The sequence below is a fragment of the Oryza brachyantha genome, chromosome 7, assembly GCF_000231095.2.
Source record: "Oryza brachyantha chromosome 7, ObraRS2, whole genome shotgun sequence".
In the NCBI taxonomy this organism is placed as follows: Eukaryota; Viridiplantae; Streptophyta; class Magnoliopsida; order Poales; family Poaceae; genus Oryza; species Oryza brachyantha.
In genome coordinates, this window is record NC_023169.2 from 18,362,771 (window position 1) to 18,376,777 (window position 14,007).

Genomic DNA, 14,007 nt, shown 5'->3' on the forward strand with positions numbered 1-14,007 from the left:
CATGTGCTTAATAATTGCTAGTGGCTAATGAGTGATGATGTGGTATATTTGCATGTGAAAAGACATGTAAATTAGTGGTTGCAGTGATCTGAGTAACACCTAAGGTCCTATATTTAAATCTTCATAAAAACATGAATTTCATGTTGAGTTAATCGTGGAGATGAAATGGTCAAATACAAATGAATTTACAGTTATTCACTTGAACAATGACTAAAAATCTACCCTTTGTACATTCACAGCACGAATGAATTTACAGCTATTCACTGCACAGCAGCAGCCAGCAGTGAACCCCCCCCCCCCCCCCCCCCCCAAGCACATCCATTTATGACTACAAATCCAACTTCACTGCACAAAGAGGAGCAGCAGACCAGGATATAAGTGACAACAATGGCCAATTCCATTTTGCTAAGCAACTACACATGAAGCTCCTCTGAAAAAAGTAATAAAAAAACACCTGAAACTTAATATTTCAGAATCACATGCCCAAGAATGCTCTGCACTGTGACTCCCAGTGTTCCTTAGCCAGACGAACACGCTCGACCCGCTCCATCTGTATTCTCTTCTGCCAGTAATCTGGACAACTGTTGAGAGATCAACCATTCAACATTGTGACAATTCTTTTCTTTTTTGCAAGAAAGAAAACACAGTGGTAATCTATATTCATCACATATAAAAATGTGCGTGTTTGCGCAGGTGATATGAACTGTGATCCTCAGAACGTCACCCTTACCTATAGCTTAGTAGCATGTTCAGTTCATCCAAGTGTACAGCATTAGGAAAGACGCCGGCCTGAAAAGAGAAATCAGGTCAGTTAAACTGGACATACACAAGCATCTGGCCATCGAATTAAAGGAAATAATCATACCTGTCGGCACAGGGGGCACTTAGATTTGCGCTCGGCAGACTTCAGCCCATCAACAATTGTAACGGATGCAGCAGAACAACTGCACAAGTAGCAGTATATGTGACCACAGGAAAGAGCGACTGGGTCAAACACTGTATCCTGCAAAGGCAAGTGAATTTCAGATTTTCTTTATAGGAGGAATTTCAGATTTTCACAATGCAATAAGCAGGTACTGATTTCGGTGCTAACAAAGTAACAACGTTGACAATGGAACAGAAACAATATAACAAGGAGTATATGATTTCAGTATGAGTTCATGAATAATAACAGATCAACTAGTGTATGATGGCGTGCTTGTTGGACAAAATAAATCTTGGCACATCTATCACTTTATGATGCAGATGGATGTACTGCGAATTATTATGTAATAATTTGGCTCTAGCTTCAAAGAAAGCAAAGGCCGGGATTTTCTCATTATCTAAAAACAAGTGCAAACTTACCAAGCAAATTGAACATGTCAAGCTAATATCAACACGCATGGAGTCAAAAAGGCTGCATGAAATTGTTGGCTTGTCATCATCGAATATGAGGGAGCAATCCCCGAAGAGCTCCATAGCCACCTTGTTCTTCTTGCTTCTTCTCAAGTTCATGTAAAAAGCCATCAGCTCAGAGAGCCATGGGGATTGAAGAATTTCAATATGCAGACTCTGGGCTTGAGCTTTGAATTCCTGCCCTTGCTTTGAATAATGTATCTGGAAAGGACAGGCCTTTAGTTATTTGTCTTACATATATATTAATATAGACATTTAGGAGCGTCTAAGATCCATAGACAAGAAAAAAAATGACAGCTTAAATCAATTCTAATAAAAAGTCACTAGAAACATCTAAGTGCAGATAAACCATCCTGTAATATATACGTTCTTGAAGATACCATATGACTCATTGACACCTATACACACTAGTATTTTCGGCTTCACAAAATTAACTCACATGCTTATAACTAAAATCTGAATTTCTTTTGCTCCTCTCTCGTACTGGAATATGTAATTAGTTATCTTCCCCCCTTGGCCTTAGTGTGCTGAGAACTTAAATGTTTCTAATGATTTTAATTTTAAGAGAAAGAAAAGCACCAAGATTGAAGTTTAAGGTCATGCCTTGTCATACTTCTTTAAAATTTTCCTCATGGCCACAGCATTTATAATTGCATAGGTAACCAAGTCTTTCCCTTGCTGTATCAGTGTCCCATGGCTCTTGTGACCCTTGCTGGCGAACCACATTGTATATTTCTTGAAACCTGATGCCAAGTGCAACTCGAGAAGTTTCTTGGCCTTTTCATTGAAGCAGCCAACAACGGCTGACATCTCATTGAGAAGAGATGGAAAGAAACTCCCATCACATACTGCATGTTGATACGAATTTGTCAGCTAACCAAAACATGAAAGGTAATATAGACAAAAACAGCCATCATGGCAACTCTCATATCCTTACAATATCATAATGAATGAACCAGGAATAATCTCGACCCTTTTAGGACTCTGAAATATTTCTATCAGAACCATCCCAAATTGTAGTAGACAAGTCCACACTAATTAAAATAACAGAATGTTATTCAAAAGGACAGATGAATAAGCTCTGCTTCAAACGAGTACCAAAGAGTGGACTTTGTGATGGTTGACACCTCCTTTTCTATGTTTGCCAGGGGCTATAGTATCTTGGCACTTAAAAACTGAAATGACTTAGGTAGTTGTGATTTATAAACAATTACCACATTGACAGTGACCTGCACTATGTATAATGAGATAGTCCATGGGCTATCTCCAGAAGTGTTCAATTTGAAGTGATCCTTAAAAAACTAGAGTTCACACAATAGTATTGTAGGAAGATCTTCCAATTACCTAACAGATCAACTTAATTTGAAAGCATGCCATGTTAGAATTTAATTTTAATAATACAAGGGACGACAGAACAAATGCTTCCATGAAAAGCTAAAATTGTTCGATATTGTAAAAAAAAAAGAAATTTACTCAAGAAAAAAACAACAGCAAGGGAGAATATGTATTTTAAAAATAAATAAAACAAAACAATAGGTTGGCAATCCCAGAAAGCATTTAACTTGCCGAATACCAAAACCGCTGTGTACTGTACTACTGTCTACAGCCTACAGTTTCCTCTGTTCCCGTAGAATTATCAAACTGGATCTCATCACGATGAAACTATTTTTTTAAAAAAAAAAACTAATGCCACTGGCAGCAAGTCCTAAATTCTAATCATGTTCTAAGTATGCCATTACGCCAAGGGTTTCTCCTTAAAAAAAACAAAAGGTGTGGGCCCCAGATCCTCGTTCCAACTGAAGACAAGAACATCATTTATTAAAAAAAATTGAAGAAACGAAAATATTGGTTTCGTCTTTCTTTTTGAAAAACAGCAATACTTTCGGTGTAAGTGTAACAGAATCAATAAATGACAAGGGGAGACCATAGAAGAAGCTGAAAGGTTGTAGCTTTATTCACCAGAGCAATGGCCGGGGCAGCGGCCGGCGGAGGAGCCGTCGTTCTCGTGCGACTGGAGGTCGGAGCGGCATTTCTTGAGCATTTTCTTGAGCCGCTTCAGCCCCACGCCTGGGAGCTCCTCGTTCATCCCCTTCATGTACTTCTCGTACTTCTTCGCAAACTTCATGGCTAAAATCCGCCGCGATAAGTATCACCCCGACCACAAAAGGATGCAAATTTCGGGCACTTGATTTGTTAACTTGTACACCTATTGCGTCCGGAATCGGATTCTGGGGTATGTCTATACGATGTAATTAGGCCTTAATGCATTTTTAATGTGGATTTCTTGGAGAGATTTTCAGGATGAGTTGGACGGTTTAACAAAGATGAACCCAAATTTGGGCAGCTCGTGGACGGATTGGGGCACGGTCCGAAGAATGGATTGAGAGGAATGCACATGCAACAAGAGACAGCAATCGGATCAATGGCTAAAGAAAGGGGGGAAACTGATGAAACCACGCACCACAGAAAAGAAAAGAAAAGGCAGCGAGCTCACGGAGATCAAGAGGGGCCAGAAACCGGTTGAGCTCAGCTCAGGCGTCTCACGTGAGAAAGAAGAACAAAAGAAGGGGAAATGTTTGCTGCAAACGCGATTAGGATTGGATTTGTGAGAAGAGAGGAAGGAACAAAAGGCCGGCCGCGACGGCGTCGGTCGCGCCGAATATATACAGGCGAGGGCGAGGCTAGCGCATGGCGGCAGCATGCGTGCGGCGCGCCATGGGATGGGTGTCCATCTGGCTCGCGCGCGCCGTGGAGCGGCCGCAACGGCGGGGCCCGCGTGAAAACACGCGGATCGGTGCGGGCGAGGTCGCGGCTGGGGCGAGCGTTTCGTGTCATTTTTTAAGCGTTTCCCCCTGGTTTTATGGTGGCGTACGCAAGGTAATCCACTGTAGGATCTTAGTTTTGGCTAATGTAAGCTTATTTACCACTGTTTTTTTAAATATCGTGGGGATGCTATAGCTTTAACTATTCGAATAAGTGGTGAATTTATAGTTATCTCTTAATAGTATAGTCTAATCGAGACACCGTCATATTTTATGGAGTAAATATTTAAAACTATTTTTTTCAAACGCACAAAAGATTTACGTACTATTCCATATAAATTAAAGCATATAATATTGATTTTGATAAATTTAATTTATTTTTAGAACTTGATTATACTTATTCATACTATTTTTTATTTACTTTATTTTAAACCCTATCTGTTACCCTATGGATCATAAAATCAGAGATACCATCTAAACAATTTAGTAGTATCACGTGGAAATGAACAGTAAGATCCAAATATTACAAAAATTAGTTACAATACTAGATGAAACCTATATCATTTTAGTATAATAGCGTCGTAATATCATGAGATACTAGGATTACAGTTTGACATATTGATAATCTTGGATGTATGTGCATATGCACGACCAAAAATTGAGCAGACAACTTTCTAATGTTTTCTCAGATAGTATTTTTAAAACTTTACAGTAGTTAATTTATATGTTTATATCCTTATACAGCTATAAAAAAACAGACGATTATTTAATACTTGAATCTCAGCCATTCCAAACGGGTCTAAGCAATACAGACAAAACATATTTTCAGAAATCAATTGATGCATGCAGAAATGGAATAATTCTCGCTTGCAGTTATGCATCCATATCAACGACGTGGGCGAATTCGGATAGGGAGACCGCGACAGCGGAAAAGAGGCGAGAAGCCAGATGAACTTTAGCTGAATTCTGTGGCTGCCTGATAGAATATGGCGCGTAATCGGATAACTGTCAAGATAGCAAAGGGTTGCGTCTGGCTACCTGTTTAGGCTAAGCTTTCCAGCCTTCTGCCTCCGTCAGATATTCAGATGCCAAGATCGGTCCGTGGAATTGTGGAAATGGACCAGATAAAGCTAGCGTCTAAAGCTGTCCACAGACATGCTAACTGTCTACAACTACTAGCTAGGTAAATAAAATTAGGTCGAGTTAATTTGGTCAAGTGGATATGCAAAGACATGAGACGATATGCTTCAATGGTATATCTGCTATTTTAGTACTGATTTAAATTTCAATAGGAAAGTATATAACTTTTACATGACAACTGAAAATTATCTATATATAAAGCATGGAAAATCATAACAGTATCACAGTGCTATTTAAGACATCCTAAAATTATATGGGATTTTAGCAAGTAAATCATGAGTCATGACCGTAGTTTGTAAAGTTTGATCATATCTAACCAGAAATCTTCTTTCTTCGTGATTGCTCACTTTTGACAATGTTTACCACTTTCCAAACAGCAAAGACAGGGCAAGAACCTTGGTGGTAAAAGATGAATTAGTCCAAGTTAGCTTAATTAAAAAATTCTCCACTAATTCTTTCAAAAGCAAGCAGATCAGTGTCATCGATTTTTTATGCCGGATACAATCACGAAGGGCGAAGTTCAGTGGAACCTTTTTATCCTCGATTTGGGTCGTCTCGTCGATTCCCAATGGACAAAGACTGCACGAACTTTTCCAGCAGAAAAAGAACAAGTCACAGTGTAATTAAAACATATATGGTAAATGAACGATAATAATGCTGTGGCTACCACAGTAAATATCGTTATTCAAACAACCTGAATTCGGTTTGCATGGTTGCAATCACTTTCTTTGTCAAACGAGATACGAATCCTTGTGCTAATTGCGTACTAAATAGCTGTGGATTTGACATAATCCACATGGCCAAAAGGTGGATGAACATGCAGTTTGAAACTGGACCGTTTTCGTGGCATGTTACATACCGTGTCCTTATCGGCTACGTACGTACATACTTTTACCCGGCGTCGATATCTCGTGCTCGATCACATGGACACACCATGACACCATCCAATTTTCTAACAACAATACCTTAATACGCCAGTAGAATATATTCTATCAGTCTAAACAAATATCGGTTGCTCTTCCCAGTGTAAGCAAAACAGTGGATAATTAGTTAATTTTCTTCACTTTCTTGATGCAAAGCCTGGTAATAAAATTGTTGTCACTTTGCCCACAAAACTGGCGGCTGCTATTGCTTGACGTAAAGCAGCGGCTGCTATAGCTGGTGGCCTATATATATTCTCCACGACCATTTGCCGGCCACTTGCTTGCTTTTATCTGTGAATCTGTCCAGGATATGCAAGAAAACTATTGAAGGTTAGCGTAGAGAACAACCTTACTCTTTGCAGTCATGTTTCTGAATCATTCTGAGAACTGCATCTACTGGGTCGTTTTTAAAAGATTCGGAGATGAAAATATCAAATGTGGTGTATGCACTTAGTATAGCAATATACTATTGCGTGATACTAGATTACTAGTACAATATAGTTTTCTAATAGTATGCAATAGCCTCTTTCTAATACTCCCTCCATATTTTGACATGGGATATTATTAACTTTTTACCACATGTTTCATGTTTGATTCTGTCTTAATTAAAAAACTTAAGTAATTGTTGTGATCATATGTAGTATTAAATAGGTCTCCTACCTTTTCATATGTATAGAAGACACATTATCATTCTAGTACCATCATATTTATATTAATGTCATCTATTATAATATTTTATTTTCATATCTTATCCTTGCAGATCAACGGCTCACACCGTTCCACCTTCTTGTACCTTTTTTTTTACCTTGTAAACATCGTAAAATCTCTCATTGATATTTTTAACTGCTTATTTTCTCTCTATTTTTACTGTGCTAGTCCACCATTACTTAGAGCAAGTTCAATAGTACAACTATTTGCTAGCTCTAATTCATCTATAGTCAACCTAATAGCCAATTTATATGATACCTAACTGCAGAACATATACTACATTATCCCACATATCATACGCATATTGTGTCTTGAAATTCATGCTGCAGCTAGCTACAAATCTATAACCCACTTCTCTTTTCCTCTCTTCTCTCCTCTTTTATATACTTAAAATAGTTTTATACTATCTCCGTTTCATGATATAAGATGTTTGACTTTTTTGGTCGTAACGTTTGACCATTTATCTTATTCAAAAATTTAGTACAAATATAAAAAATAACAAGTCATGTTTAAAGTTCTTTTGATAATAAAGTAAGCCGGAAGCAAAATAAATGATATTTCCATAATTTTTTGAATAAAACAAATGGTCAAAATAAAAAAAGTCAAACATCTTACATTATAAAATAGAGGGAGTAACTAGCTTATAACCTACTATTGTACATGTTTTAAGAGTAGGTACAATAGCAGGCTATAAGCCAGCTATAATTATATATTAAGAGATAAGAGAGGAGAGAAAAGAGATGTGTGCTACTAATTTGTAGCCAGCTATATACGGACTCTAAGACAAAATCTGTTTATGACATATGAGACCATATATTGATGTTTTACAGATAACTATTGTATAGATTGATTATATATAAATTGAAACTAATAGTTGATTGTACCATTGAACTTGCTCTAACCGATCCGAATCCATGTCAATACAAATCTCAGTGGTGGTGGGGAGCAGATACTAGGACAATAGCATCGGAAAGCCAGGTCTGGCCATCGGGTGTTTGGTTGTGGAGTACAAGGCTGCGATTCCGAAGGGAGGTTTGCATTAGACTATTAAGCGTAGGTAGAATTAGAAACGTAATTAGCATATAATTAATTAATTATTAATTATTAATAATTTTAAAATATATTTTTGTTTTATTAAAACAACTTATATATAGAAATTTGTTTATATAAAATATATTTTAACAGGTTGAAAAATGTGCTACCAAAATCTAGAAGTAGCTGAGTCGTATAAGCTCTTTTGGATGTGACCTTAGTCGTTTTGAATAATGATACGGTTTCCAAAGTCCATCTTTAATTATAATTTTCTATTATAATAAAATAAACAATATTTTTTTATTTTTATGAACTTATTTTTAAGGCATATCTACGTATGTATTAGTGTCTTCAAAGTAAATATCTTAAAGTTATAAATTTTAACTTTATTTTTACTTAAGACAATTAAACTATGTGATTACTATAGTAGTAGGATGAGGAAGGAGAGGAAACGGTGGCATCTCATATTGTCATCTCGCCGAGAATGCTACACGATTGGTCCGATTCCCGTTGGACCTCAACCGTCGCGTGACCGCGCTCAACTGAACTGCTAAGGGCTTTAATTTGGCCCAACAAGCGGATCATTCGGCCAGTGGGGATATTTTCAGCTACTACTCATCAATCTCTTGCTTTTCGGGGGGTGGGAGTTTCATTGCTCATTAAAAAAAAAATCCCCTTTCGTATATATATGGACCTTGGCAGAGCTTCCATATTACATTTTCTATATTATATCTAAATATATTTTATTAATATACTAACTATATTTTTTTTCTTAAGCATATACTACTTAAAGTCTTTCATCTCCATATATTTGGAGTAAGAAGAGAAAAACAATAAATTTATAGTCTCTCTCCCAATAGATGATGGGTAAAATGAAGAGTGTGTTAGATAAACTGCTAGACCTCTTTTTTTTTTTTGCCCTTTATCATTTATTTTATATGTGGATTATGAAATGAATGAGTTGCTTATCATACTTTTCAAATGTTACCCTTTTTTTATCTCCGACTATCGAGTACGTGGGTTTAGGCACTACGTAATCTTTCGTTAGCATGTTTTTCAACTGCTAAATGCTACGTTTGCGTGAAAATTTTATATATATATATATATATATATAAGTTATATTAAAATTCAAATAAATACATATTTCAGGTTTCTATAATAGATATTCAATTAACCATATGCTAATTATCTTTCTAATTTTACTTGTAGCAAATTAGCTAACTCAAATCGCGGTTGAGGCCACGGCCTAAGTGGGCTCGGATCATATGGCTAAAGATCGACGGTGGACAAAATCGAACGGCCTGTTATCACACGACGACCTACACCTATAATAGTTTTATAGCAGTGATAACTTCAGTTAGGGGTATCAACTGTATAGGAAAGTAGGATATATACTCGCTCGGTCCAATATCCCTATCCCTAATGCTTAAAAAAGAGCATTTTTTCATCTTTGAGAAGGTAACATAAGGTATCACTGTTTTCTATGTAAAATTTAAAATAATTTTATAGTATCTAAGGCATAAAGAGATAACAAATTTTACATAGAAAACAGTGAAACCTCATATTACCTCCGTAAGGATGAGAAAAATGCTCTAAAAAAATGTAAATTCGTCCATCCTCCCCATACTCTTCCCTCATGCTCAATACGCAACCACTGAATTAAAAAAGGAAAAAAAAAACAACCCCCTCCGCGGTAGCGTGCATCCGCCGACCAAAAAAAGCAGACATGTGAAAGAAGATAATACAATCCGTTAGTTAAAATAATATCTCCTGTTGACCCATAAGTGATAAGTCCATTATGGTTTCATCTAGTCCGGTAAAAATACATGAATATATAGGGTTGTTTGAAAATATGTCATGATAAAGTTGGTTGAGACGAGAAGATGCATGAAAGATAAGGTGATTGATGGTTATGATTGGTGGGGAGAAAATACGATGTCTTTTTTGGACAAACTAGCGAAACTGCCATGCTTTATTATAGAAATAGTAAACATATATTATAATACGTCATAGACAAAATATATTTATGTTGTTTCACTTGTTTGTTATTCAAATACGTGGTCTCTGTTTGTTTGAAACAAACATCAAACTTTTCCATAATAATATTAGGGGTCAATTTGTAAAAGCTTTAAAAAAAGAGATAAGGTAGCAGATTTACTGTCATAATTACGGTAGGATTTTAAGAAAAGCATAGAAATTCAAAGTTCAAACTATACGTCTTGTGTTTCTGGACGTAAAGAGTAGGCATCAGTCCTTTTTTTTCTTTTTTGCCACTCCTAAAGCTCCGGCCCAAGTTGGCCCAGTACCACCCCTTGGGCTGCAACTATAAGAGCACGCACAGTGCTCCTACGTGGCTCGCGGCTCCGGCTCACCACGTAGGAGCCGCGGCTCCAGCTGGGCAAAAAAGAGCTGTCTGCGGAGGGACGCGTTACCTGCAGAAGGGACGGGAGCCCTGGCTCAGAGCCGCGCCTAGAGCCGCGCCGTGAGCCGCATTGGCCGGTCGAAAGCCTCAGCCCGTGGCTTCACGACCACACAATCCCCATCCCGTCCTCCCGCACGCGTTCCTTTCGTCGTCGCCAATAATTTCGCCGGCGAATCCCCCTCGTTCTCCCGCTCAAGATTGCTCCTAGTTTCGCTCTCCGATGGCAACAAGACCCGTCGCATCTTGAGCAACATCGGCATCCGTTGGCGTCCGCAACCAGCGGCGTCCGCAAGGACGACGGATCGAGCCGCCTCCTGCCAAGAAGAACAAGGTATTTTCCCTTGCGAATCGAGGTTTTTTCAGCTGATGTGAGGACTGTTCCAAACCCTAGATCTGATTGTTGATGCTGTTCTGATATTGGTGCAGATGGGTCCCTCAAGGGCAACCAATTTCACTCGACGATGGGTCACAGCGCGTGGTGGCAACTCCAGAAGCCGGCGACGATGGAAGAAGCAGAATGTACTACACTCATGAAGAAGACTTGCTGCTGGTATGAGTACATGAACTGTTTATCTATATCTGTATTTGTACACTTTGAACACAACAGACCGAATTGGGTTCAGAACATTAGATTTTCTCCCTTTGTCATGGATCCAGAAATTGATCACCTCGTTGCATGAATGCTAGCTAATCATTCATTGTTATGTGAGATGTGGCATGGGTGCTTTTTGATGGAAATAATCTTCACTGTTGAATGCTAGCGAATTGCTCCTGGAGTTCAGAGTACAATAATGAAAGAAGAACTGAGAAAAGTTGTAGCTGTTAACGCAGCACATAAACTTGTGTTTCTTCAGTTTCGTCATGTTATTGTAGTTGTCTGAAAACTTTCAGTTCTGTTCATAACTGCGTTTGTTTCACACAAATTAAGTTCTGTTCATTAAGTTCCTCTACCGGCTCGCACTCTGGTTGTTCTGTACTGGTCGTTCCAGCTACCTCCAGGCCGGGGTACCGAGGTAATTTCGTGGGCTAATTCTTGGGTCTGGGCTACTTGCACTGTGGATCAAAGAGCTCTGATCATGTGGTCTCAAATTCACTTGTGCCAGGGCCACAGTGGCCCCTAGTGTGCCGCTCGTCGCCTACTAGTAGCTTAGGCTTGCTGGGGAGCTGAGGCGGTGGCTCTGATTGGGCATGCCCTAACGTCTGGGTGGTACATGTATTCATATTTAGGACTAATTCCTGTTTTAGTAGTAGAACTAAATGACACACCCGCTAATAGTGAGACGTATGCGATGGTTTTCTTGATATCAAATAAGTATGTTGGTTTAATTTTTCGGAAACAGTCATAGCAATAGAGTATGCATTACTTGGGTGAGGGTCCACACATGTGTTGCCAGCTCCTTTCCAAAATACAACTACCCTCGAAATAGTGATAGGTCAAATATTTTAACTATTATTAGTAGCAAATAAAATCAAAAGATTGACCACATAATAGTGATGGTATTAGATTTATCATTACACAAACTATAAAAAAATATAATTCTTTGTTATTTAAAATAACATATTTTTATACTATTAGTTAAAATATAATCCCGAAAACCATATCTTGACTTAAAAGACATCTGTGTCCTGAAAAAGGGACTAGAAAAAGGAAAGTCGATATGTGCAAGTAGAAGGAACATGGGCTTAAAAAAAAAGTTCCTCTGTCTCAAAACAAATCAACTTTTCAGTTTTCAAAATACAACATTTAACTTTCATCTTATTAAAAAATTATGATTAATAATTTTATTTTTATTAAATAATAAAACATGAATAATACTTTATGTGTGACTAATTTTTTTAAAAAAAATTAAAAAAATTTTAAATAAGATGGATGGCCAAATGGACATAAAAATTGAAAAGTTGATTTTTTTTTGTTAGAGAGAGAGGAGTAGGAGGGACATGCCCACCTCCTGCTACTTGTGGTAAAACACATCATCTCCCGTGAGTCGTGCCAAGTGATGCGCAGAGTCCACCAGTAGTGCACACACGGCACATGTCACACGGAGGTGACCCCATCACCTCTGCTTTCTCGGCCTTATCCTGTCATAACGATCTGGGAGAACGAAAGGCCCAGCCAACAGCGAGCGAAACCGACAAAACCGCGCGAAACCAAACCGCGAGCCGAGCACCTGCGCGCCACTGGTGTGGTGTGCCGTCCCCGCCCGCCGCACCACCCGCGGTTTCGCCTTGCAGCCCTCCTCGTGCTGCTCGATCCCACACTGCCAACCACCATAAATACCCAGCCTGCCTCCCGCTGCTCATCGATCAAACCGGACGAGCGCTAGCTAAGCTCACCTGTTGCAGATTGATCCGTTTGTGATGGCGGCGGAGGGGGAGGGGGAGCAGGGGAAGACGGTGGTGGTGGTCGGGGTGGACGACAGCGAGCATAGCAGCTACGCGCTGGAGTGGACGGTGCAGCACCTGGCGTCCGGCATGGCCGGCGGCGCCGAGCTCGTCATCGTCCACGCCAAGCCGTCGCCGTCCTCCGTCGTCGGCTTCGGCGCCGGGCCCGGTACCACGTTACAGCCTTCTTGATCGATCTCGATCGATCACAAGCTCTAAATCGACAAACTAATGCTGAATTGTCTTCGTCTTCTTCTTCTTGGCGTCAGGGTCCGGCGAGGTGGTGAGATTCGTGGAGGCCGACCTGCGCAAGACGGCGGAGGATGTCGTCGAGAGGGCGCGCCGCCTCTGCATCGCCAACGCGGTAATCGATCGCCTCAACTCTTGCCGTCTTTGTCTTGCAGTTGAGTTGCTTGCACGAACTAAACGGCAGCATTGCGTTTTGGCAACATTAATTGGTAGCAGATGCACGCGTTGATCGAGGTGATCGAAGGGGAGCCCAGGTACGTGCTGTGCAACGCGGTGGAGAAGCACAACGCGGGGTTGCTCGTCGTCGGCAGCCATGGCTACGGCGCGATCAAAAGGTCCTACAAAAGCAAAGCAGAAACTAACTGATGTTATCTTTCGCTTGCTGCTTTTTTTTTCTCAGAAACTAATGCAAAGAGGCTTCTACGTGCAGGGCCTTCCTGGGGAGCGTGAGCGACTACTGCGCCCACCATGCGCACTGCTCCGTGATGATAGTCAAGCAACCCAAGGCCAAGCGCCCTCGCGCTGAGGCTGCGTAGCGTGCGAGTACCAAATCCAATGTGTCCGTAGTTCGTTGTGTCAAAACCTGTAGCAGCAGCTGCTTGCGTTCTGTACATGGGATGATTTATGTGTGTTGATTTCGTAGGCTTCTGTGTATGAGATGGTTTGTCATTTGTGTGTAACTTTCATAGGCTTCTATATCGAAATGTTTGCGCGTTAACCTATGCTTGCATCTGAACAACGATCCCCATATTTTGCCTTCTGTTGCCTCTTAAAATGGAAGATGTTCATTCGCCGTGCTGTTCGTGCTTTAGGCTGATAAGATCGTAGAAGCACACTACATGATTCCGGTAGTTGCCAGAGTCTCACGATTCCAATTTCCACCTCACCATCCATGGCAACAGACAACCCTCCGGCATGACCTGATTGATCAACCTCCCAACCTACCGGCCGAGCAATAGAAGAGGTTTCCCGTTCCTTCAGAGAGAAAAGTAGA

General features: G+C 39.9%; 2 protein-coding genes across 2 annotated transcripts; one reads left to right on the top strand and one right to left on the bottom strand.

Moving 5' to 3' along the window:
- Nucleotides 1-92: 92 nt before the first annotated feature.
- On the bottom strand, nt 93-4,014 carry LOC102707045 (probable E3 ubiquitin-protein ligase BAH1-like 1). Its single transcript, XM_006658044.3, has 6 exons — nt 3,355-4,014; nt 1,999-2,243; nt 1,345-1,596; nt 866-1,003; nt 731-789; nt 93-581 (listed from the first exon to the last, which is right to left on the bottom strand). The coding sequence occupies exons 1-6, from the start codon at nt 3,518-3,520 to the stop codon at nt 476-478; spliced, it is 966 nt and encodes a 321-aa protein (XP_006658107.1). The 5' UTR covers nt 3,521-4,014; the 3' UTR covers nt 93-475.
- Nucleotides 4,015-10,491: 6,477 nt separating this feature from the next.
- Nucleotides 10,492-13,735, top strand: LOC102707323 (universal stress protein PHOS34-like). The gene is made up of 6 exons (XM_006658045.3): nt 10,492-10,713; nt 10,809-10,932; nt 12,726-12,933; nt 13,034-13,128; nt 13,230-13,348; nt 13,444-13,735. The coding sequence occupies exons 2-6, from the start codon at nt 10,900-10,902 to the stop codon at nt 13,547-13,549; spliced, it is 561 nt and encodes a 186-aa protein (XP_006658108.2). The 5' UTR covers nt 10,492-10,713; nt 10,809-10,899; the 3' UTR covers nt 13,550-13,735.
- Nucleotides 13,736-14,007: the final 272 nt, after the last annotated feature.

Bases quoted from the DNA above. Each gene is read 5' to 3' on its own strand.
- LOC102707045 (XM_006658044.3), bottom strand. From the start codon at position 3,520: ATGAAGTTTGCGAAGAAGTACGAGAAGTACATGAAGGGGATGAACGAG. The intron at 1,004-1,344 runs GTAAGTTTGCAC...TTGCCTTTGCAG, and splicing joins TGACATGTTCAATTTGCTTG to GATACAGTGTTTGACCCAGT. The intron at 790-865 runs GTATGATTATTT...TTCTCTTTTCAG, and splicing joins AGTGCCCCCTGTGCCGACAG to GCCGGCGTCTTTCCTAATGC.
- LOC102707323 (XM_006658045.3), top strand. From the start codon at position 10,900: ATGTACTACACTCATGAAGAAGACTTGCTGCTG. The intron at 10,933-12,725 runs GTATGAGTACAT...CACCTGTTGCAG, and splicing joins ATGAAGAAGACTTGCTGCTG to ATTGATCCGTTTGTGATGGC. The intron at 13,129-13,229 runs GTAATCGATCGC...AATTGGTAGCAG, and splicing joins GCCTCTGCATCGCCAACGCG to ATGCACGCGTTGATCGAGGT.